Here is a 25517-nt window from a genome sequence, read left to right on the forward strand (position 1 = left end):
TGATGCCCTACAGTAGGCGTGTGTCATCATGCTGTATATGGACTGGCCACTCCCGGTTTGTCCAGTAGTCCACAGAGAGATAATCTGCTGCTTGGATGAGATTAAGTCTGATGTAAATTCACCTCATGACACACGGACATCAATTTCAAGCCCTCTGACGCTTACAGCCTATTTTTGGATTTGTTCTCCGAATCTTATATCTTAAAATGATGAATGATGCGTTGTTATCCGAGGCTTCATACAGAGTACAAATTCTTTGCTTTGTAAACACTGTATTTAATGCAGTAATATAATGGTTAATAATGAGCAATGACTTTAAATAAAACAAAGGATTTTCTTGGCCTAACTACATTCTAATGGCCATTTTAATTGCTTTTCTGATGTCAGTGCCCCAGGAAACATTTCAGAAAGATATTTTTGATTTTATACACACACACACGCACAAAAGTGAAATAACGTGTAAAATATATCAACACTAATATTTAGTGCAGTAAAATAGTTACATTTCAATATTCATGGTTCTTTACTTTTTACATTTTATTATTCTGACAACAGCACAGCAAAATATGGACAAATTTAAATATATAATTTCTTACCTTATGTAGGCTACAGTTTTACCCCTCCCCCTTAATATTAATTTTCTAAATGCTTTTAGGTATAATTTAAGCAAAAAAATATACATTAATTTCATTTTGCGTGCTGAGGAACATGCATGAATTGAGATTAAGAGGTAGCGTGTAGCGTGGATTACATTACAGATCCAGCGGTACGGTTTGTGGTCACGTGACGCGAGCTGTCTGTCAGGACTCCATCTCCATAAACGGAAGAGTGGCCCTGAGAAGAGCCTTTAGTGGGCAACAACTCACACTTTATGACTGAAATAACATGCTTTAAATAATACACTAAAAGCTATACAAAAAAAGTTATTTGCAAAAGAAAAGTTAATACTTGGCCATATAAAGTAGATTAGTTTTGTTTTTTTATTACACATACTGATGCTTTTTGTTGAAAAGGTTTGTTCCATGGGCCTTCCTTTTCCCTCCCCCTATGAGCAGCAGCTGTTTCGTGCATGTGTTGATCTCAACTCCTCCCCTTCCCCCCATTCTTTTTCCTCAAGTGTCCCATTCGAGTCTAGACTTATTCTCAGCACATTTTAAACCGCTTTGTCATTTACAGAATTTACTAACAGGCAAGTTATGACTATGCTTTGATTTGAAACACCTAGCGATTACTAAAAAAACAAGTCTGACAACGCTGCTTCAGTGCTATATATATATATATATATGTATATACACACACACACACACATATATACACACTCACACACACTAATTTGTATCACAAAAGAATAATCCACTGTTGAATATTAAAAATGCTGGCATGTGATTCAGGAAAAACGAACTGAAGTGGTCGTTTCTGTGGTTTGTCAAGAAGCACATTAACCAATTTCCACACCTGCCATTTGAAGCCATTTTAATATTTACAGATATAAATCCTGGAAATTGAAAACACCACGAGCACCTAGAACTATCCCTCACCCCCACAAGAACCGCTTTCCTGGAATACAGCAATACCTTGAGATCATTTCCAAAAAGATGTCTATTTCAACACTTGAGACAAAATCATTCAAAGCTTTACATTTTTTTTTTTTTTTTTGAGAACCAAGCATTTTGCTTTCTCAATTTTAAACCATTTCATTTTAATTTTCACTTTCAGAAACAAAACAAAAAAAGTTTGATGCCTGGTTGTGTGGTACTTCAACAATAATTGTGCAGACTAGAGGACTGATACCCGAACAAATGGAATGGGAGGGGGGAATACTATCAGTAATCCGAGTTGTGCATTCTCGTAAAATTACAGACTGGGACAGCAGTTCTGAGAAGTCATTTTAATTTATTCTGACATGCTAAAAGGGAATAAATTACACTTTTATAGAACGTCCAGCAGTAAAGTACTTAAAGCTGGTTCTGAGGGACAGTTTGGAGGGAAGGAAAACAACAAAAATAAAAAGCCAAGTTACTGGTGTGCATTTGTCATGGCTAAAGGCTGAGGAAAACAAAAGGGGAAAAAAAAAAACTGCTCTTGCCTCACAAGACCCAAAACTATATAGAAAAGAAACCCTCCAAAATTTTCTTTGCAATAAAAAATAAGAAAAAGGAAATGAGCAAAAGACCGCTACCAAACAGCAGCGAAAAACTGTTGCAGAGAGAAAGTCCCAGAGATATTTTACAAGAGGATCTGCTTCACCACATGAAGGACGACAAAAAAAAAAAAAAAAAAAAAAATAATCTTTCCCCAAAATCAATTTAATATAGGGAAAGACATCTATAAAACTGAAAAAGTATACATTTTTTTTTCTTAAAAAGAAAAAAAAGAAAAGATATATGCATATAAAAATGGTAATGGAAGGGTGGAGTGAGCACATTTTTCTCTCAAAAAAAAACAGAACATTGAGCCTATCATAGCAATTAATCATACGAATGGTTACTTTCTCAATCAACATGAACATTTTCCAAAGAGAAAAAAAACCCAGATCATCGATGCATACAATTTTCATCTAAGCAATTAACATACAGGTTTAGTTCAGAGTGATGCCTAATTTGTAATGAATATGATTCTGTGGAGTTTATTCTTTTTTTTTTTATTTTTTAGACTTCAGAATACCAAGTACAATATAGTTAATGCAGCGCTCTAAAGAGAAACCTAGTAGTCACTAGAATGTTTTTTTAATCTTCACATTAGAAGCTCTCTAGCACATCAGCAGGCAGAATCATAATTACCTTTTTAGAAAAGAACAAAACCCAATGTTTGCCTTTTTAATCATTTGGATACATTTGAAACAACAACAAAAAAAACAGATTTAATCTCAGATGTTTCACTTTGCTCGAGGAAAGGAAGGAAAAAAAAAAAAAAAAAAACTGAAGGACGAAAATGTGTCTCGATGTCTCCATTCTGACAGAAGTGTCTGGGTTCGTGCCACACTCTGGTGACGAGAGGACGATGAGAAGGGAAAGGGGGCCGAAACTGCTCTGATGGGCAACCAAGAATTCAGTAAGGACCCCAAACAGCTTTCCTGAAGGAGAAAACTCGGGAAAATATTGGCATGTGCACAATGATATCCCCATTTTCTACAGTTTTCCATTTCAAAGAAGGAGGGGGCGAAAAGTCTTAAGGGACAGGACAATAGAAAAGGCTACAGCTTCCAACTCCAAGCCTGCTCTCTGTGGATATAGTATATACATACCAATATATAGATATATGCAGGGCATCTTATCTATATATACCGATTACATATATAGCATATGGAACAAAAGTTCTTTAACAGGAAAAAGGTTGCCCACAGTGCCTGGCAGGTTCTGGTGAATTTGATCCTAGATGCCGGGGTGTGATTGGAAGGCAAATCCTGCTACGACCACTCTGCTCTGCTTCATTACATTGTCTTAATGCTTAGAAACCTGCAAGACAGGGAGACAGATAGATAGAAAAGAGAGGGTTAAGAGTTGGTGGCACAGAGCTGAATGGTGTTGAGCTACTGTAATCAATGCGGCCAACCCAGTCAAAGCATTATTCAGTCCTGGAAGAGAGAAAGTGCAAAGTCATCAGTCCCTCTCTGCAGTGAAGTCGAGACTTGCTGCAGAGCATCTCAGAAAAACATTCGTGTCATCGAACTCAGAGGCTCAAAGGGGATAAACTCTTTCATTACAACAGTCCAGGCTTACCATTTACTCCACATTGAGTCTGAAGGACTGCGTAACTGTAGTCAGAGCGTGCTGAGGGCGCTTTCACTAATGATGACATGGCTGTGTTACTCAGTCATATGCTACTGTAACAGACTGACTCCTTAACCACGTCAGCTGCTTGCACGATCATCCACCCCACAGTTAAATAAAACCTGCTCAGAGCAAAGCAGCTGTCCTTTCAAGAATCCTTCATGTTAAGAGCTAAATGTAAGGAGGGGCATGACAATATACCCAAAAAAATGCTAGAAGCCTTAAAAAGCACACAGATAGGGATACTATTTAAAGGTATAGACCATCCAAATAATGATTTAATTTTATTTTGCTTCCAAACCTGTATGACTGACTGAAAAAGCCTAAAGAAAATTGCAAGGAACTTAAAATTACCACAGCAAAAACTACATTAATATAAATTCAAACATTATTCTTATTTTATTGATGGTTTACTTGTCATTAATAAACGAATTAGCAATAGCACAAGCAATTACAACGAAGTTCAGCTACAGAAACTGAAAATCAAATGTAATCAGATTAATGATTCCATTTTATAACCAGTTCAAAATTTCCAGTATCTATGGATTCGATAAGAGACACGCATTTCAGATTCCACTTGTCGATTGCATTTTAATGCGATTTTAAACCAATCATGCACAACACGACGTGAAAGAATGCAGTTCGGCACTCGTGTGCCGTTTTCTGTGCTGTGCACACATCCAAAGCACGTGCACAGAGAGCAGTCTCTCAGTGCGCAATACTGAATTGAGTTTTCGCATGTTCTTACACCTAAATACAGAAACTCTCAAAATATCTGTGTAACCAGTCGGTTTTGTCTTAAGTGAATGTAATCAGTTAAGAAAATGCATGTGCAACACTGGATCCTTGCATTAGCTGTAAGTCAAAGCTAAGGCTGTCACGATTCCTCAATTAGAGTACTCCATTTAAAAAAAAAAAAAAAAAATCCTCAATTGCAATTTACCAGTGTCAAGTAACGGGCAAAATACATTCCACGTAAGAGAAACCATTAACTACATTATTAGACAGATGTATTAAAACCATTTAAAAAACTATACTATAGCATAGGGCTATTGTAAATTCAAAGGCAGCGATTAGATAAATACATTCCCTGTGGGTTTTATATATATATTTATAGGTTACGTGTCTCATTTAATCAGATTTGTAAGGTAAATAATTTTTAAACCTACACCAACACAGAATACATCAATGTTTCTAAATATGCAAACGGTTGTTCATCACAATTTTAAAATAAGTTTAAACCCTCTCTCTGAGTTTGCATGTTATGTCCACATATTCTTGTTCAAGAAATTACAATGGCTATAGCATTTCTATCATAAAGTGGCCAAATATTAAAGATCAAGTTGCCTAAAATCTTAATCTTTAATATTGCCTCATTGTCATTATATACGTATTTTAAGTCATTTTAGTGGCTATTTTTTGCTTGGGTCTATTTTTATAACCACAAAAATATCTGATTAATCGATTACCAAAATAATTGTTGGTGACAGCCCTAACCAAAGCACAAACGACTAAGAGAAAATCATTCACTGATCTTAACCGAATAACTTTTGTAACCATAAAAAGTTAAAATGTGTCTTATCGAATCCACAGTTCTTAGAAAATGTGTAACCATCTCTAAAATGGAACCTGCTCTCAATACCCATTGGAGCCCACTGATTTCCATTGTTTGTGTGCGTGTTAGGGGTGTAACGATATTCAAACTGAACTGAAAAAAAATGCAATACACCACCCACGGTACGTACTTGTTGCAATTACAGCAGGTCGGGCAGGGAATCCATAAGTTCGCCTATGTTAGTAGCAACTTTACATGGCCTCTATTATTAGGCGCATATCCAAGTCTTCATTACATCATTTGAAACTGTAAAGGGTCTACTTTTAAAATATTGCACTTTTGTAAAATCAGGATGCGCTTTTTACTGTCTCCGTCTCCCTGAACTGGAGCACTTCTCAAAAATGCAACTTCATGCAACTTGAGTGCAAAATAAGCTTTATTACGCATTTTTATTTACTTATTTATTTAATAAAACAACATGCTTATGGTTTAGTATTCTCAGTATATATTTAAGTAATTAAATAAATAAACATGCAATTAGTCAACTAGAAAATCTTTAGTAAGGGACAGCCCTAGAGTTTCAAATCAAAAAAAAAAAAACTTTTGACATGTGCCGAAATGTTTCCAGCATAGCACTCTCCACCGTGGTCTGCTTCTAAAAATCAATGTGCCTTTGCCTCAGGCAAACAGAGCACAAGATCAAACAGGATTATATGGACAGGGAAATCTAAAGAGTCATCACAACTAATAAAATTCAAAGTAGTCATTTAGGTCACTGCTTGTGTCATTAATAACTAATCCACAATGGAAAGATGATCCAAACCAGTTACAAAGTAACCTGATTGTTAGGTTCGAGCTGCTACTACTTGCAGAGTATAGTTACATTTAGCTACCACAGCCTTGACATTTCTATGGACACTAATGGAACATTTGAGGAGTGAAAAAAAGAGAAGTGGAAGAGAAAAGAAAATTAAATGCTTGACAAGTTTGCATTTATCAACAGTGAGGAAATATGCTGACGGAGCACTGTCAGGACAAATCTCACAATAACACAGCAGCGCAAGGTCCGGGTCTCCATTGTTGCAAAACAAACAAAGTTGCTCCGGTAACCAAGAAACCAACAATCCCCTGCAAATAAAGTTCTTTCAAGCTAAAACACTCCTGAGCATCACCGCTTAAATTCTTGGCCGTTGCTATTCAGTGAAGGGATCTAAAAGGGATATGATTTCTGAGCCTGTAAGTGTAAATCTTTGAATGGATGGAGTTATCACAATCTAAATGTTGCAATCCTATTTCTAAGCAGAGTATATTGTGCATCCTAGGTTTTGAAGGGGGGGATGGGGTTCAATCAAACTAAAACAGCGTGCACAAAGGATTAGGCCAATACCACCTCATCAGCAAATGCTATTCTTAGTCTAGCTACTTTTAACAGCAGTTGTTCTTTGCCTTAATTCAGGATGAACCTCGAGTGTAAAACAGTCTTCTTGCTTTTCACTGTGCATTTATGAACAAAGAACATGACGTGAACCACAGGATTGAAAAGAAAAAGACTCTGATCTATTTCCTCTGATGTTGTATGTGGCTTTCAAAGCTCAACTAGGAAAAAGCTGCCTGCATGGGTTGACGGCACAGTTGCTATATTAAACCCACTGTCCTCTGTCCCACAGGGCTAAGAAAAAATTACATCCCATAGACTATTATATAGATGATTACAGCATGATATGCTTTAAATATCACAACTGCAAGTTAAAATCAGATAATAGAAATTTTCTATGTTGTATAAATATCTGATTCCTCATATATAGGATGCATTCCGTTGAGTTAATTAAAGCACTAGAGTTCACCAGTGTTCATTTAGCTCTTCAGCTACAGCTCAAACAGCAATGCTGTATCCTGAAACAGTAATATTAATTTTAGAGGTTTCTTTTTCAAAAAATATTGATGCTTTATTAATAATAACTAGAACTTTTATTTCTCATTTTCATCAACAATATTATTTAATTAAAATCATTTGATTATTGTCAATGTGGAGGATATTCCAATTTATCCATCCATGGCACATGCATTAATTCTTTATCAGAGAGTAATGTTGCCAAATTACTTGTTTGCATCATTTAACCATCATTTTATTTATTTGTAAGGCAATAGATTTTTTTTTTTAATAAAGAAAATTGGCCATGAGTGTAAAATTAATTTAAAAATTACTGGTTCAAACTAGTCTACTGTCCTGTATTACACAATTATTGAATTACGTTGAAGTGCTTGTGACACATCTTTTAAAGTAATTTTGTAATTAGGCTCTCAAATTTGGATTTTGATATATATATTTTAAATTTATTTAATATATCGGATATCGGCATTCAAATATAAATAATGGTCTTATTGGCCAAAATTTTCATATTAGCACATCCCTAAAATTTAGGACTGTATGCTATTTTAAGGGCCAAAGGGAACTCCAAGGTAGAATGATGTAGACGTTTAAAACCACCGAGATGTACCATAAACAGTGAGAAACACCCTAACGTACTATGCAGCCCAGACCGAATACCACCGTAGTCCGATTTTAACAGGGCACTAAAGGACACTGCAGTTGAAGACGAGTGACAGCAGCTTTTCCATCTAACTGTGCCCTTCTAAGTGTCAAGCCTATTCTGCAGCATTAGATGCACAACAGACTATATGCTCATTAACATCCCTTTTATTCGTCAACAGTTCGTCCTTAGGAAACAAATGATGGATGGAATAAAAAGAAAAAACTCTCGACTCCAGGTCCACATGCCTAGAAAAGGCTATGTATTTTGCTGGAAAGTAGATCCACAACTAGAATCACAAAAACATCACTGTCAATTCATCACATGAACATAACAGCACATTTTTTACAGTTCCCTAAACACCAAACATTTAGAATAGAACAGTAAGAGTCAATGAAGAGATGTGGAAAAGAAATGGTCTTTGTTAGTCTGTGGTTAGAAATCACTCCCACATATCCATGTTTGTTCTGAAGAGACCATTATAATCAAGACTAACAAGTGTTAGATCCAGGAACAATGATTGGGAGAAATTTGTCAAATAGAGCATCCCATTTGGAAAGGGGTTAATTCAAGGGATGGTTATCTGACATTCACAGAAAAGATTATGAAGCCAACCCTTCGTCCCAGAGAAGAAAAGACATTTTTTTGTTTGGTACAAAGTTAGTAGTCAAATTTCCCAAGGACGTCTTTGCTTTTGCAAAACATACCAATTGAAATTTTTTTTTTTTCCTCTCGAGTGGGGTGCATCCTTGAACTAACACCGTTTCTTTGCATTTTATGTTTCATGAATTTTTTGGGGAGCGAATGTTCCAAATCCACTTCTTTTTTTTTTTCTTTTTTTAACAAAATGTAAGCAATTGGTGTCTCTGTTTTTTGCGCTGAAAACGTCGCTTGGCTGTTTGCTACTAACCTTTCATGTTACTCTTGGGTTTGTCAGTTTGCTTGCCTGTGGGGGTTTGTGCCTGTTGCCCCTGTCCCCCTGAGGAGGCTGCTTGCTGTGCTGCTTTCTGCTTCAGCATGGTCCAGTCAAATGTGTAATCATACTGGTGGTTCAGAGTCCTGGAGAGGGGGGGAAAAAAAAAAAGAAAAAAAAAAAAAAACACAAGCAGGAGTGAGTACAACCATACAAACCATTCACATGACTTAACCTCCTTTACAAAATTGTGACAGCCTCTACTGGTAACAAAGATGTGGAAAACAAGTTGTGACTAGGATGTGTCAGTGTTTCTGGCCCAGTTGGGAATATTGAGGTAATGCAGGAATTGTTCATGCACCTGAAAAGAATGCGGAAAAGCTGACGCAGGTACATGTAGTCAGGTGCCTCTTCAAACCGCAACCCACGACAGTAGTTCAGGTACATGGCAAACTCTGCTGGGAACCCCTAGAGAAAGTGCCAAACTCATGTTACAAAGGCAGAAAATTACATAAATGTCATGTCAACCTAATCTGCTCCTTTTAAGGATGGAGAAATGAACAATCACAGTGACTTTTATATCCTAGTATTATAATAAATAGATGGCACTGTTAACAGTAAACTGGCTGTCCGAGATCACAATCATGTAGAACAGAACAGAACAGAAAATCCTGGTGAGTAATGCGCATAGGATCAGAGCTTCATATAAGCAACTAGATGTTTGATTTGAAGATTTAAAGGTGCCCTAGAATCAAAAATTGAATTTACCTTGGCATAGTTGAACAACAAGAGTTCAGTACATGGAAAAGACATTCAGTGAGTCTCAAACACCATTGTTTCCTCCTTATATAAATCTCATGTGTTTAAAAGACCTTCGGAAAACAGGCGAATCTCAACAAAACAGACTGTTACGTAACAGGCGGGATCATTAATATGTACGCCCCCAATATTTGCATATGCCAGCCCACGTTCAAGGCATTACACAAGGGCAGCCAGTATTAACGTCTGGATCTGTGCACAGATCTGTGAATCATCAGACTAGGTAATCAAGTAAGAACAATAGCGAAAAATGGCAGATGGAGCAATAAAAACTTCAGTGATATTTGTAAATTGTCTTTCTAAATGTTTCGTTAACTTTTTGCTAATGTACCGTTTAATGTGGTTAAAGTTACCATCGTTTCTTATTGTATTCACGGAGACAAGAGTTGTCACCATTTTCATTTTTAAACACTTTAAATAATGCATAAATATCTTCATTCTTTATAAATCTCTCCAACAGTGTGTAATGTTAGCTTTAGCCACGGAGCACTATCAAACTCATTCAGAATCAAATGTAAACATCCAAATAAATACTATACTCACATGACCCGATCCATGCATGCAGCATGCATGACGAACATCTTGTAAAGATCCATTTGAGGGTTATATTAGCTGTGTGAACTTTGTTTATGCACTGTATGCATTTAACTGCACTTATAGTCGAGAGCTCGGGGGGGCAGGGAGCAAGAGATTTAAAGGGGCTGCGCGCTGAATCAGTGCATAGTTAATGATGCCCCAAAATAGGCAGTTCATTTTTTTTTTTTTTAAATAATTAAAAATCTATGGGGTATTTTGAGCTGAAACTTCACAGACACATTCAGGGGACAACTTAGACTTATATTACATCTTGTGAAAATGTTCTACGGCACCTTTAATTCAAACATTAAGTTAATTAAGTTTTTGGTCTGACAAAAATGTATTCTCGTTATTAGAATTCAATGTTCTGGAGGTACTCGCATACTCGTGGAGTTTCAGAACTTTATCACCACCTTGAAACTGAGCAGATGTTTGTAGCACGTATGCCACAAGCAAAGTATAAGAGTACACCTTTGAAAAGCCTTGCTGTGTGGATGTAGAACTTCACATACCTTACACAACACCTCAACAGGGGTCGACATCTTTTTCTCACTAATCTTCTCATACTTCTGTTTCTTTGTGGCAGCCTGTGTGTAAAAAACTAAAACATTACACTATGATCTGGTACTAACTGTTCATCAGTGTGCAAGTCCACAGTGCTGGGGGCCATAAATAACCCAGCTGAAAGATTTACAGCACTTTTTTAGGCACCACCTGTTGGCCTGTTTCATAGTGCCTAGCAATTTTTAGTTCATTCTTTTAAGTCTTTTCCCTGTGCAGTAAAAGAAAAATGCAATAGCAATATTCAGTCACATTAACAGCCATTAACCTACTAAAATTACATATAGACAGCATTTCTAAACATCCATATTTAACATGTCCTACATTAAACCATATACAGTAGAAAAGTCACTGGCATGCTTTTCAAAAAGAAATCCATAAAAGACATCCTGTGTGATCCAATCTAAAATCCAGCTATTATAAATGAAAACTTGCATTCTGTCCTGCTTACCTTCAGTCCCTGCCATGGCAGGCTGGTTCTGTTGAAGTACATCAGCACGTATCCTAGTGACTCCATGTCATCTCGACGACTGTTAAGCCGAAATAAGATTAAGTCAAGCCAAAGGGCTTTTAAGCATGTCTGAGGGCATATCATTTAAAAAAAAAAAAAAAAACTTAAATATTTAAAATGCAATAATTTTGCATTTTAAATATTTAAGCAAGGGGTGATTTGAGTAAAGTACCCTCAAATTAACTCGCTGACCACTGACATGCCACTCCTCCAGTAAAGGGCAAGCAATCAAAGCCTTTCAATCACTTAAGATCGCAAAATGTCACGATCGTGAATTAAAGGTGCTGCTAGTTCTTGCAAAAGGCTTCAGAGTTAAAGGCTCAGTAAGCTTTTTGCAAAGAAATGAATACTTGCAAGTATGCAAATATTAATGCTGTTCTTTTGAACAGTCATCAAAAAAAGCTATGCATCATGGTTTCTACAAAAAATATTAAGCAGTACAACGGTTTTCAACAGTGATAAGAATAAATGTTTGAGCACAAAGACTGGAGTAATGATGCTGAAAATTCAACTTTGCCATCAAAAGAATAAATTACATTTGATGCATTAAAATTATGGGTGTAACAATACGTATTATATTGAGATATCATGCTATAAAAACGTGACTATGTCTCGGTGATGTAAACGATATGATTCGAGATAAAGTTAGTTTTAGCCAAGACTCAGCTTACTGTATTTATAAATTATAATTCACCCAAAAATTTGTCATCCTATACTCACCCCCTTATGTTGTTTCAAACCTATACGATTTTTGCTCATATTCCAAACTCAAAGATATTTTCCATTATAGTCAATTCCCCTAAACTTAAAAAGACCCAAAAAAGGTCCAAGTCATCGTAAAAATAAGTCAATCGAGCGGTCTAATCCAAATCCAAGTCTTGTGAAGAGACACGACTGCTTTATAAGATGAATAGATGAACCAATTTGCAACACGCATGATATGGTGAGAAAATAGAGAATTTTAATTTTTGAATGAACTAAATATCAAAATGGCTATTCCCAAACTTTATTAAAGTTGTAAACAGTGCATCACTTCCGGGTTCTACATCAGAAAGTCTGCTCATTATTGGCCAGCTCCTGCGTCAGCATCACCCGCATGTGGCGTGCTGCTCATGTGTACAGCATCAGCCAATAGAGTCGCCTCTCTGAGGTGGAACCTGGAAGTGCTGCACTGCATTAACAACGTAAACAACGTAGGACTCTGACAGGGAAGAGAAGAAATTGTTGAAGTTGTTATTTTTGTTTTTGTGCACAAAAAGTATTCTAATCACTTCATAACATTAAGGTCGAACCACTGTAGTCACATGGACTATTTTAAAGATGTATTTACCTTTCTGGGCCTTATAAATTGGTTATGATGTTGTTGTCTTACAGGTTTGGAATTACATGAGGGTGAGTAAATAATGAAAGAAATTTAATTTTTGGGTGAACAAATCCGTTAATGTTGAATATAATGTATAATAATGCAATGTGGGTTTATTTGTGGGTCTAGATGCCAAACATCTGATTTCACCAGTAAAAAAAAAAAAAAAAAAAAAAAAAAAGGGCACACAAAGTATATGTGCAAAATAATTCTGCATTTTCAGGTTCAGAATAATGAATATTTTTATTCTGGTGTCATCACTGCCCTGTGCATGGAGGACAAAGTCAAAGCCTATTCAAGTCCACCCCCCAGGTCCATACCAAATTTAGCATTTTTAAAATCAACACTACATTTTTTGTTAACTTGCTATCATATGTCTTGGAAGGTATAATAATATAACCATCTTTATTTTGGCTTAAAGTATCGCAATAGCATTGAAGTGCGAGTTCAGCATCGTGAATCGTATGGAATCGTGACATGAGTGTATCGTTACATCCCTAATTAAAATAGAAAACATTTCAATAAAATTTTTAGAATTTCTCTCAATACTACAGTTTTTACTGTATTTGATTAATTCAGACTTGGTGATGAGTCTTTTCAAAAACTTACCAACCCAAAACTTTAACGGTAGTGTACAGTAGGGTTCAAAAGCTTTGTAGATTTCACATTTTTACAATTTGATAGACTTTATTATTAATACTATTAGCAGAATAATTTGACAAATTTAACAATTTCAATCACAATGAGCAAAATTAATAAATTGACAACTGAAGGTCACAAAGGATGTTCAGGCAGGAGCACTCACCTTTGCTCAATGCCCAAGTGTGCGTTGATGCTGGCATAGCGAGCTGTGCCTGTGAGATTTTTGTCTTCTCTGTAGGGTATGTGCTGTCGTGTCCTGTTGTCTCGGTATTTCTTGGCCAGACCAAAGTCGATGAGGAACAACTATATAAATAAAGTAAAAAGAAGCACAAACACTGGCAATTAATTTTTAAAACTAACTCTAAACAAGAAAAGTCACTGATTCCGCAAAATCATTTTTAATTTTCCTTCAACTTGTGTGCTGTCTGACCTATTACCTGGACTTAAGAACAAAAACATCACATCCAGTGGCTGTAATCAAAGCGAAGGGGTCAGAGTCTACAACGCAAATGAAGCTTACTGGGAAAGGAAACACACCCTTTATCCAAGCAGCGATGTAAGAGTCAGCTCTAAGAGCCTGTCATTGACTGAAATATTTTCATTAGTGGAAAGCCAGTCAGATCCAGTGTCCCACACACACACCTACAGCCCGCAGTCCCAGCAAGAGCGCCTCACCCAACTGTTTTTTTACTGAGGCAGCAGCCATATTGTAACGTATCCACTCAGCCGTGCCACTGTTTGCTTGGCTCAACTAGGGATTTGAAACGTATTTCCTCTTGTCAAGGCAATTAGTTACACCAAACATGCAATTCCGCTTGGACCTTTATATTAAAGGTCAAGTCAAGAGAAAAGTGGTACACACAACCAAGGCTTACTAGAAATCCAAATACATTATGATTTACATTTTGTTCACCAACTTCTTTTTTTAAAACAATACCCTGGAAAACAACACTGCAGCAGAGACACCTCCAGCAATGGAAAACAATTTTGTATCATGAACCTTAAATTATGTGTTTTTGGTCAAAATGACTTAAACAATTTTCAAATTATGCAAGATCTCTTCTCATCTGATACAGTCCATCGTACAAGTACTAGGCTATCACTTTGAAAACCCATGCAAACATTTAATATTTTGCCTGTCAGTGCTCTCAAGATGACAACAAATAGCTGTGATGCCCAAAGACAATCTTAGATTTTAGGAGCTGAGAACCAAATGTTATATTCAATTTTATTTAGGTGAACTGAACATTTAAATAAGCATAAGCACATATCTCAGGACAAGAACACATGCAACAATTTAAAGAGCAAGTGTTTAAAAGGTCAACCCTGTCAATATCAGGCCACAGTTTTCATGCGTTTTGTTGGACAAATGGTTGCAAGCTAGGCAACATTCTGACAGCACAGTCCAATGTTAGATGGCTGGATTAGAAAAACAAGCCTCAGTGCCACAAAGCACGGCTGATAAATTGAAAGATGTGTTCTGCAACAAGAACAAGCACCCAATGCAGTGAAATTAGGCCAATCAAATTATTCTGTCACAAAGTCTTTGATTACAAATCACAAAAGCACTGGGCACTGTTGATCAACAACTTTAAACAGAACACAGTAAATTCTCCTAAACCAAATACATCATTAGCACTGAAAATCAAGAATAAAGTAAGGGAAAATCATCATGTTATGACAGAGAATAAATTTTAGAACTGACTAGGACTGAGAACAATCATCCTATTTTCTCTCGAAGTGACAAGTCCTTCACCTTCCTGTACAGAGATCCCTTCAATCTGGATTAGGAGTTTAATCTCTAGTTCTGTTTAGCATGTGTGTCTGGTTTAATGCCAACAAACGTTAATGGTTATTGTTGAAAATCAAAATTAAATGGGATAAAGAACTCCAAAAGGAAAAAAAATAAAACAATTTTGGGCGATTAGGAGGTGGTTGTGGTTTCAGACCTGGTTTAATCCTGAGAAAGATGGATCCTGAGAAGAACTAACAGCCAAGCTTCTTTTCCTCTTCCCCACTGGAGATTCTAAACACTGAACAGACAATAGAGGGTGCAGTGCATCAAACAGTATTGCTGACAACCGCACACGGCCAGCGCAGACAGGCAACACCAAGGCTAAGAAAAAGAACGCGAGAAGGAGCAGAGGGAGGGGAAGAGAAAGCCTAAGGCAATCCTCCATCCACCAGCAAGCTTCCTAGCTCAAACTCAGAGGAGGCTCTGCTAATGGCAGACGTCTTCCCATAAGCCCAGGCTCACATAGTAGCGATAGTTGTTTTTATTTCAGACCATATAATGCAGGGCCGGCTTGCCTCATCGGCTCTTGAGCCACAGAGGCAAACTGTACATGGCACCTCTGGCCGCTTAACCCAGTGTTCTTCATGTCATCTATACCAATTGTCCCCCCCAAGCCTGATTCTCTTTTTTGACTTTGCCAAGGCTTTATCCATAAACATTCGGCAGCATTTAACACTAGCTGTGCCATACAGTAGTTAACTGCTAAGCCCACCTTAGCATGAGGCGAAAATGGCACAACTAGGGTTAAGAAGGGCAAACTCTAAAAGGCCATTCACTACAATGGGCACTTGTTTTAAAATTAGGCATGAGAAGCTTTGAGAACAAATGCAACCAACCAAAACAGCCCCACCCCTTTAAACTCCTGTGAAGGATAAATAATATTGCATTTCATGTTTAAAAGATCATTGGACCACCTACAGTAAGGAAGAGGCTAGAATACTTTGGCATGTGGAGAGGCCAAATCAGGTAGGGATCAAGCTCTAACAAAAAAACGAAAGAAAAAAAAAAATGCGTGCATTTTAAGAGGTGCATGACTTAAACTGCATGTTATTGCAAAAAACAGTTTTAGTTTAGTTATAAAAGACAAGATGGGACAGCTTCGGTGGAAGTGACATTGGAGAGTTCAATAGAGCAGCCCAGGGTAAAGCAACAAAACAAGCCATTAGTTTATAATGGTGTCGAGCTGAGTACGGTTATCCGCAATGTGACAGGAGAGTGGGGGAGTGTGAGAGGAGACTATTTCAAACTTGTGGCAAAGCTTTTTTTTTCATATGCAGGAATATTTGGATCTGAACTTTCTAAATAAATCTAGGAAAATATAACTGCATGAAACATTAACAATTCTCTTAAACACTTCCATTTTTAGACTTACTCTTGTGGTGAACTTATGTCACCTGTTGGCCTGCACCATTCTTGGTCAAGACATGTCCTCATGCTTTACTCTTTCCCCAAGCTAACGGTGTTATTCTTGAAAAAAGTTTTACTGGGGGCTGAATCAAGAGGGGTAATGATCATATGAGAAATGTAAGCAGAGAGCAGTGGATAATGCAAGCTGATAGGCCTTTTGATTCCTCACCAAAGGACAGTGGGGTTTGCAAAGCAATAGATAAATCAGATCTTCAAGTCGGTTGAGTACACTGCACTTCTTAACTATGATTTATTTTTTTCCAGGGTGGATGTCGACAGCTACACATCCAAAAGCAGAGCGTGTGCATCCAGAGTTTTAGTGAAAAAGGTGACGATTTCATGTGTATGTATAAAAATAAAAGCTTGAGGCTGGCATTCACACAGACACACAATGGTAAACATTTATTCCAGACAGCACTGCCAAAAATGGTAATACAGGCTTCACTGAAGTACCAAACAGTACCAGAATTTGTAGTGGAAACTGATCTGAACTGTTAGACGACCATCAGAGCTGGAAGGTCATTGTTTTATTTTGCAGATGATGCTTTAACTTTGCCAAATGTTGCCTGTCTGCAAGGGCTCAAAATTACGAGTTATCTGAAACAAAATACAAATCAGGCAACTTCTGCACATTTGAATGGAGAAAAATAAAACTGTGCAAAGGACTTCAAAGGCTCTCAGTCGTAGGGAGAAATTAAAAAAAAAAAAAAAAAAAAAGAAAGAAAGAAAAACAACAACAACCACTAGTCACATATCATGCACAAGTTCCATTTGAGGAGTGAAAGACATACAATCCATGTCCACAGATGTCCACAGCCCAACGTCAGGTGATTCTCAAACCATCAATAAGTTAAGCTGTAAACATTGTGTCTAAGGACTCACTGCGGTTTTATTTATCTGATCCTAAAATTTTCCACCAAATAGTCTTTGTACAACCCAGCCATCCCGAATCAGCAGAGCGGCATCAAACGTAACTATCACAGGCTCTCAAGCCAGTGTTCGTCCATGAGAAAGTCTCAATGTAACAGGAAACCTTAGTGATCTGCAGTTTTATTTGCAGTCAATCCTCCATGTCACTTTTAAATCAGACTGTCTTTTTTAAACAAGGAAATGGTGAAAGTTTACCTTATTACAGTGACGGCCAATACCCATTAAAAAGTTGTCTGGCTTGATATCTCTGTGGATGAAATTTTTTGTGTGCACATATTCGATTCTGCTGATCATCTGTGAAAGCAAAACGACCAGGTTAAGATCGTGCCACAAAACCATTCAATGTGTTATTATAAGCCAGTTAACCCATCATTACCTGATCTGCAAGCATTAGGACAGTTTTCATTGTGAATCTGCGGGAACAGAAGTTAAAGAGATCCTCCAGACTTGGCCCCAGCAGGTCCATCACTAGAACATTATAGTCCTTTTCTTGGCCATACCACCTGAAAAACAGTATCACATATCCATGAACACCAACAGATGACACTCAAGATTGCATGGCCATTATTACAAAAGCAATTAAATGATGAAAAGTTGTACTTTCAAAAAGAGCTGATCCTTCAAATCAATTCAGTGATGCATGACAAGATGATATTTTAGCACAAGCAAATTACAATTAAATTAAAACACTTAAAATTTAACATAGCTGACCAAGTTATATTGAGACAATAAAGCATGAATCTTATCAGTTAAGGAAGTGCCAGAGTTATGCGGCACACCCTCTGGACAATGGCATCTAATATATCCAGCTTGGTGACATGACTGTAGCGTCCACAACACTATTTAACATATTACACTAGTCTTCAACCACTTTAGACACTTTTAGCATGGATGGGGCCCCTCAGGACAAAAAAAAAAAAAGTATTAGGACAGTGCTTAAACCGTTTATACCAAAAGCCTGCACAGAATCAACCAAGTGGCTCTTAAAAATATTAGTGAAGCTTTGACATCCAGTACTCAGACACACAGCTCAGCAGGTGGAGGTTCAAAAGAGTCACACATTTAGAGAACACATTGCTACAGCAGTCGCCAAGCAACCATCATGCTAGAGAGTCTCCTAAACAAAGAGGTATTGTGGAGAGACAAGGTGCAGCAGTAGACTAGTGCCCATTTGGCCGTCTATGCCAGCAAACCAACATCTACCATTTCACAATGCAAAATGTACTTTGAACCACAAACCGGCTCCTAATCCTTGTGATGCTTATATCTAGGGGCCTGTTTACACCAAATCACTTGGCCACATAAATGTATCTCCGCAAAACAAATAAATCCGATGTTCAATTCCCGCACTACGCAAATTTAACGGCATTCACGCCAATGAAAGCAACATGAGCGCAGCAAAAACTCCGGTAAGATCATTTAGTCTTACTACTTTAAATGAAAATGACTGTGTTGAGCGTCTGCGACTTACTTTGTTTCATTCGCGGTAGTTTGCGCGTTGGCTTGCTGAAGAGATAATCAGCTACTCATCTGTGGCGATGCTTGTTGCAGTAGCAGTCATATCTGGCTTTAACATGTCATATAGCCTAAAACACGTTTTCACACGTTTATTTTTTAACATTTTGGGAGTAAAATTTACATATGTGGTTTCAACAACCAGATGCATTTACACTTGCCCAGTTTCGTCTGGAGTCACAGACCACCTTCTAAAGTTTGACTGATCGGATTTAAAATCAGCCTTGAATGCTTTTTGGAGGGCATTTACACCTGTTTTTTTTTTCTCTCTTTTTTTTTGCTCTCTCCACAATCGGATAGCTATCCGATCAGAGAAAATGCATGAAGTGACCAGGTGTAAAGAGGCCCTAGGATGCAATCGCATCCATGCTAACTGCTCGTTTAAAATCAGTGAACACTGTTTTGCTGATATTCAGTTTTAGGCTTTTTTTCAGGATAATTTACAAATATGTATGTATTTTTCTTAGCGACACCTAGAATACAAAAGCAAAAACAGAAATAATGGAAGATTAGGAAAGTTGTCCATTAAGTTAAAAACAAAATTACTGCAATGTATACTACTAACATAAACATAACAAAAAAAAAAAACCTCATGTTTAACAAGTCTACTGTTATTCACAGTGGTTACAGAAGTTCATAGCAAACAGTAATCTCTTGCTTACGGAAACTACAGGCCTCTCTGTGGGACACTCATTTCCTCTTTTCAAAGCAAAACTAAGGGGAAACTGAACAAACCTGTGTAGTTTGCCTGAACATTTTAACTTCAAACACAAGGCTGTTTATTAATCACACAGAGGTGTTGGGGTAAAAATATGCACTTAAATAAAGTGCGGAGACACTTTCTTGTGATTGAGCTTACATAAAAGACTTTGAAGAGCACACAAAGCTCTTTTCTTTCATTAGCAAAGGCAGTGAGTGGTTTTAGGGAGTGTGGGGGAGGGAGATCTTGTATGGCAGGTTTTCCCAGCTCTAATAACAAGTGACTGAAACCAGTACTTTTACGCATCCTTTCTGCTGGAAACTTTTATTCATTCATTAAAAACTAGTTTAAGCCAAAATAGCACAAAAATAAAGATGAGAAACATAAAACCAGTATCTTCCCATTCAGTCCAGTAATTATAAATAACCTAAATTACACAGCCTGAAAGCAATAGAGTAAATAGAGGAGAGTTTAATATGCTATAATTTTTAGTTATAACTAATGGCTGCTTTTATGGTCTTGTCCTTGAAGTGCTTGGTAAATCCATCCAACCATTACAGGGGTTACCTAACTCCTAACTGCACAGGGTTAAATAACTAGCTATAGCAGAGTTCAGATTTCTAATCAGCCAAGCTGCTGTCAGCATGAGATCCCATAGAAATGGACACCTAAATGCAATCTGTAATGGCAGTTCATTAGTGGCAAAGGCAGGGCATTTGTATTTATACTATTATTACCTAAGGAAACCTTCTGTCGGCTAGATTAGTTTACTAAATTATATATTACAGTCTACAATGAAATGAGAAACTAATGACCAACAATAACCATGGCTGGTGAAGAATTTGACGACAATTTTAGGAAAAGAAACCGCAGTTGACAGCAAACAATTTGGTATAAAATGTTGCAACATATTAATGTGCGACTAAAACGGTTTCTACATTATGACTGTAAATTTGCATGTTTTTTGCGTGTTCTGTGACCAGCAGCCTATCACATCATTTGTTGTGTTGACGCAATTAAATGAGATGCTGCGTGTGAAAGTTTCAAAATATGAACGGCTAGGGAAAATATCACATACCAAACAGACGCCAAAGAACTAGAGCTGATGAAAGCAGACTGTTGTCGCCTCGCATCGGTGCATTCTGCTCCTGTGTAAAGGAGACAACTGGCTGTTTCTTCATATAAATTAGTCTATTCGTCATTCAAAAGTGGAAACCGGCTCAGCAAACTGCAGATACACACGCGCGTACGCACGCGCGCTTTCCATTTTGAATATCAATCATGCTGATCACTTTCATTATTCCACTCCTCTCATGCTCATCAGATAAATTAAAGGTCATAAAAAGTCTTCAGTACCTTAAATGGTATAACAAGAGTATTAATGATCATTTTAAGGTGCCTTATATTTTGTGGATGGAAAAACAAATTGCAATACTACCTAATGTGATTATTAACAGTAATTTCATTAAATAAATGTGAGCGCTGCATATTTTAAGGTGAAAAGATGGCGCTGTTGTGCGTTCTTCAGTCTCTCGCAATAGAGCAGCTCGCAATCAATGATTAGAGAACATTACTCAATCGATTGCTTAAAAACTAATGCTGATCAATTACAACAGTTTACTTTATATTATTCATACTGTAATGTGTTGTAAACACTTGTAACTTTTTTTTTTATCTTCCTCAACTAAACTTGAATGAGCAGCAAAAGGAAAGCACATGCATTTCAAAAAAAGAGTCCTGCTGTATTTTGGCCTGTTCATTAGTCAAAGTTGTATTTATATCAATTTCCCCTGTTATTTGGTTACACAAACCAAATTTAATATATTTATATTTATTTTCATTTGATTCATAGTAAACTTTTGTAGCTTCAGAAAGGAAAGACTAACAACATTTTTTGACATACCATTCAATATAAATATAGTTAACTAAAACCATAAAAAAAAAACTAATTTTCTTTGCTTGAAATAAATTTTAATACTGAAATAAATGTAAAAAAAACTAAACAGCCATGTTTAAAAACAACCAAAACAACAATAAAATATCAGAACAGAAAATATAAAATGCAAAATATTAATAAAAACTATAATAGTATTAAAGTATTAAGTGAAAATAGTGACATTCATTTCCCAGAAAAATCACAAGATGAAAATGCTGACATTGTAAAGTGGAGATATACATATAAACAGAACAGGTTGACTAAAAGTAAGTGATTTCAAAATTTAAGTTCATTAATTGTGTGGCTCAAACTTTTTTGGCACCTGTTTTTCCCCCCCTATAGTAGCCAATGGCTCCTTAATGATTTTGTTTTTTTTGTCTGGAGCCCTGTTTACTGTTCAGTGAATTTTCATTGGCAAAATCAAGCCATTTGAATAGGAATTAAGGCAATCAGGAAATATGTGTAAGGGCCAAAGATTTCCCCACCAAGATCTGGCCATGCAAATAATTATTGTGAAAAACCCACTCTTCATGATAGAAATAATAAACAATTTTAATAGAAATACATTTATAGAAACGTAATCAAATTTTAATAGAAATATTCAATAAATTATTATTGTATTAGTGGTCACACGTTATTAGTCACGCTTGTGTCTGCAGGTAATGCCAGCCTTTTCCATCGACGATGCCTGCAGCAAAGTTAATTTTTAATGCATAATTACCATAGTAATTCGGCTTGATAGAGCCAAGAGGGGAAGGTTGAGAATAATAATAAAAAAAAAAATTGAAAGTAGATAAAGACTTATCTTTCTGGGCCCCAGGGTAATTAACATGAACATACCCAAAACATTGCCCCCCCCCCCCCCCCCCCCATTTTACACTTTGCATCTTCAATGAAAAAGCCATGTAACAGATCTCAACGTCTAACTGGTGTTTGTAACCTTCTCACAGAAAACTACTATATTACTTTTAGATTAAAAAAAAAAATGGTTTACATTTTTATGCCAAGTTACTTGGAGTAGATGTATGAAAGATTAGGCCCACTCATCCCTCAGGATCTCAATCATCACAGGATAAGGGTTAAAATTAGTTAATATATGACAATACAAAGAGATTATAAAAGCTCGACATAACTGCATAAGGAAACAGCCAAGAAAAATCAGTACACTAACTACCAAGACACCTTAACCTGTCAGGGGATTTCTGCACTCAGACTGAAGCGAATGACGTCATTTACCTTCATTGATAACATACAAACTAGAAAACATACGTGACAACCTGTACCCATTTTGTTTGAAGCCAAAACAGTCACTATGCTTTATTCTAATGTACATCTAGAATCAGTTATTGAAAGCATCCTGTCAAAGATGGGCTCTTTTATACAATTATAAATGTGTTCTAAAACTAATATCATCGCTCGTATGTCTCAGTCACCTTGAGAAGAGAGTAGCAGTCGCACTAGGCCCTGAAACTTGTTTTCCCTCATCCGCCATTTTCTGATCGAGAGGGAGGACATGTTGAACAAACACAACAAAAGAGCAGCGGCCATTTCCCACTCGCTCATTACTCATTACTCAGCAACGCACAAACACACACTTCGTGATCAAATCTCATTCATTACACTATAATAATGTACATTATACAGAACACAAGGTTTATAAAGATATATTTCACCACAGTTCTTTCATAGAAACGCTAGTGCTAATGAACGGGCTAGTTAGCATGTCGACACTATCATAAGTAAATAAAAAAAACGATAAATAAGAGTATATATACAGAATTGGATGATCTAATAAGACAAGTATTATGCGTAGAGATAGATATTACACGAAGATGTAGTTGTACTTTGTACTCGACCCGTTGCTTTCGATCTCATGCTAACGTTAGTCTTTCAACCAGATAAAACTAGTCCAGCTAACTTACCCCATCTAATTAAAACTTATGGTAATTTAACGTACAATAAAGACATCTGTACTCACCTAATGTGTGGGATCCCGACTCCTCCCTGGAGAATTTTGTACAACTTGCTTTCATATAGGAGTTGAGGGTGTCTGGCTTTCTGTGATTCCAATTTCACAGCTACCTCCTGAAAATATTCAAAATTAAGTTATATTATTATCTATCTACATATAGATGTTCAGCAAAGCACTGAAATTTAGTTCAGTATATTTAGAGCACACTTTAGTAGTTGATCTGGGAAACCTTCCATTTCTACTAAAATCCGCAACGATGCATGGTTGATTGACTTCCCACAAACAGTTAAACCCTCATAAAAAGTCATACAAATTTTGCAATCTTTCAAGACTATACGAACTATGTGTTTCAGTGACCATATGAAGTGTGTCCAGGTAATCAGATGTGATGAGATGGACATATGTATAAACCCTTCAATCTTCTTATCCCAGACATTCATCACATGAATTAAACATCCATTTCATCTTTACCTCGCCATTTGTGATGTTGATTGCCAAATAAATGTCACCGAAGGATCCGGATCCGATTTTACGAACGAGCTTGTATTTTCCACCGACTATAAACTCGGCTTTAGAGCCACTGCTGCTGGCCATGTCCTAAAATCCGAGTTACTCTGAAACTGTGTGAACGGGTGAGGTTTTCAGGCTGCTTTCTCTTCTTCAGTCCAGTTGAAACAATGCTAGCTCGCCTAAAACGGGTATCACTAGCTTGTGTCCTTAACAACTCACAACGCCGAAAAGGAGATGATAACGGACATTGGTTTCAATAGGAGTTTTGCTGCCTCGACACAGTAAAAAACAAGACTATTTCCCCTGAGGTTGAGGCTGTTTTTTCTCTTGAGCAATTCCCCGAATAGCTGACTAGCAGCTTAGCCTGAAAGGACACGGAGTCGATGTCCTCGACGCTCTCTTTGAATCACCTCGCTATGAGGGGCGATTTTTCTTCTTAAAGAAGCGCTTTCCCGCTTATTCGAACGTACATCAAGGCAACCGACGTTTTAATGTTGAAGAAATTATGTGAGTCGCTGCTTTCTTCTCAAAGCGCAACCCACTCACTTCGCCATCTTGTCCGTCTCGGGATGAACAGATTCTGCTGATCTGAAGAGAGGAGCGAGACCGCGCTAAAGCGCGCCGCCGCGGGCAGGGGAGGGGTTCACGCGTGATGTCAGCGAGGCTGCGGGAATGAGCGGTGAGAAACTCGAGGGCGCGCACGGGAATTTGGGAATGTTTATTGTAAAGTCGTTGCCCTACTTATACTCTTTTAAATTAAGGGAGCTGTTTTATATTATACATCAATAATAATGACACAGAAATTATTAAAAATTAGGTGCTATCATAATAAAAATGCACGACATAATTTAAATAAATTTCTGTCTATTATTAGAGGCATTAATTGGGTATTTCTTTTATATTTGTGTCGTTGGCACCATAAAAGCAGTTCGCACTGGTTTGACATATTCAATATTTACACGTCTCGCGATGACTGTGCACGGTAACGGCAACGTTTTTGTCGACCTTCGCTTCATGGTTCGCTGATGCCACCTAGTGAGGTTTAATGAGATATGCCAACAAGGCATAGTTCACCAGAAAAGTAAATTTAGTCGTCATGTGCTCACCCTCATGATTTTTTTTACTCTGTATGACTTTCTTTCTTCCGGAACACAAAAAGAGATTTTAAGGCAGTCACCAGTTGCTTTCTTGTTATGAAAAAAGAGAGAGAGAAAGAGAGAAGACATTAAAATATTGGTTACTTAGACTGACCATCCTTGACATTCTGCTAACCATCCCTTTAAAGGTTTAGAACAACATGACAGTGAGTAAATTATTTTTGGATGAACTATCCCTTTAAAGGTTTCTCTCAATTAAGTTATTGCACATGTCCCTTTTAATTATAGTTTTAGTTCTGTTTGACTACTCGTCAAAGTGATGAATTATTACCTAATCTCTTGATTGAAGGTTTCAAGACAAGTTGGACAACATAAGATTTACTTATCGCAACTCACTATAAAAAGCACATTCAG

At 37.0% G+C, this 25517-nt stretch overlaps 1 protein-coding gene across 5 annotated transcripts; it reads right to left on the bottom strand.

Moving 5' to 3' along the window:
• Positions 1-2625: 2625 nt before the first annotated feature.
• csnk1a1 (casein kinase 1, alpha 1) lies at positions 2626-24630 on the bottom strand. 5 transcript variants are annotated; one of them, XM_067388053.1, is made up of 11 exons: positions 23968-24630; positions 23503-23609; positions 17750-17876; positions 17569-17667; positions 15191-15274; positions 13405-13544; positions 11177-11255; positions 10677-10751; positions 9131-9237; positions 8767-8915; positions 2626-3455 (listed from the first exon to the last, which is right to left on the bottom strand). In XM_067388053.1, the coding sequence occupies exons 1-11, from the start codon at positions 24088-24090 to the stop codon at positions 3448-3450; spliced, it is 1098 nt and encodes a 365-aa protein (XP_067244154.1). In that variant the 5' UTR covers positions 24091-24630; the 3' UTR covers positions 2626-3447. The 5 variants fall into 5 exon arrangements, with proteins under 5 accessions (XP_067244154.1, XP_067244175.1, XP_067244194.1 ...); XM_067388074.1 differs by having other exon boundaries at positions 8803-8915; positions 23968-24628; XM_067388093.1 differs by lacking the exon at positions 23968-24630 and adding an exon at positions 22958-23019.
• Positions 24631-25517: the final 887 nt, after the last annotated feature.

Source organism: Chanodichthys erythropterus, chromosome 1 (assembly GCF_024489055.1).
Source record: "Chanodichthys erythropterus isolate Z2021 chromosome 1, ASM2448905v1, whole genome shotgun sequence".
NCBI lineage: Eukaryota > Metazoa > Chordata > Actinopteri > Cypriniformes > Xenocyprididae > Chanodichthys > Chanodichthys erythropterus.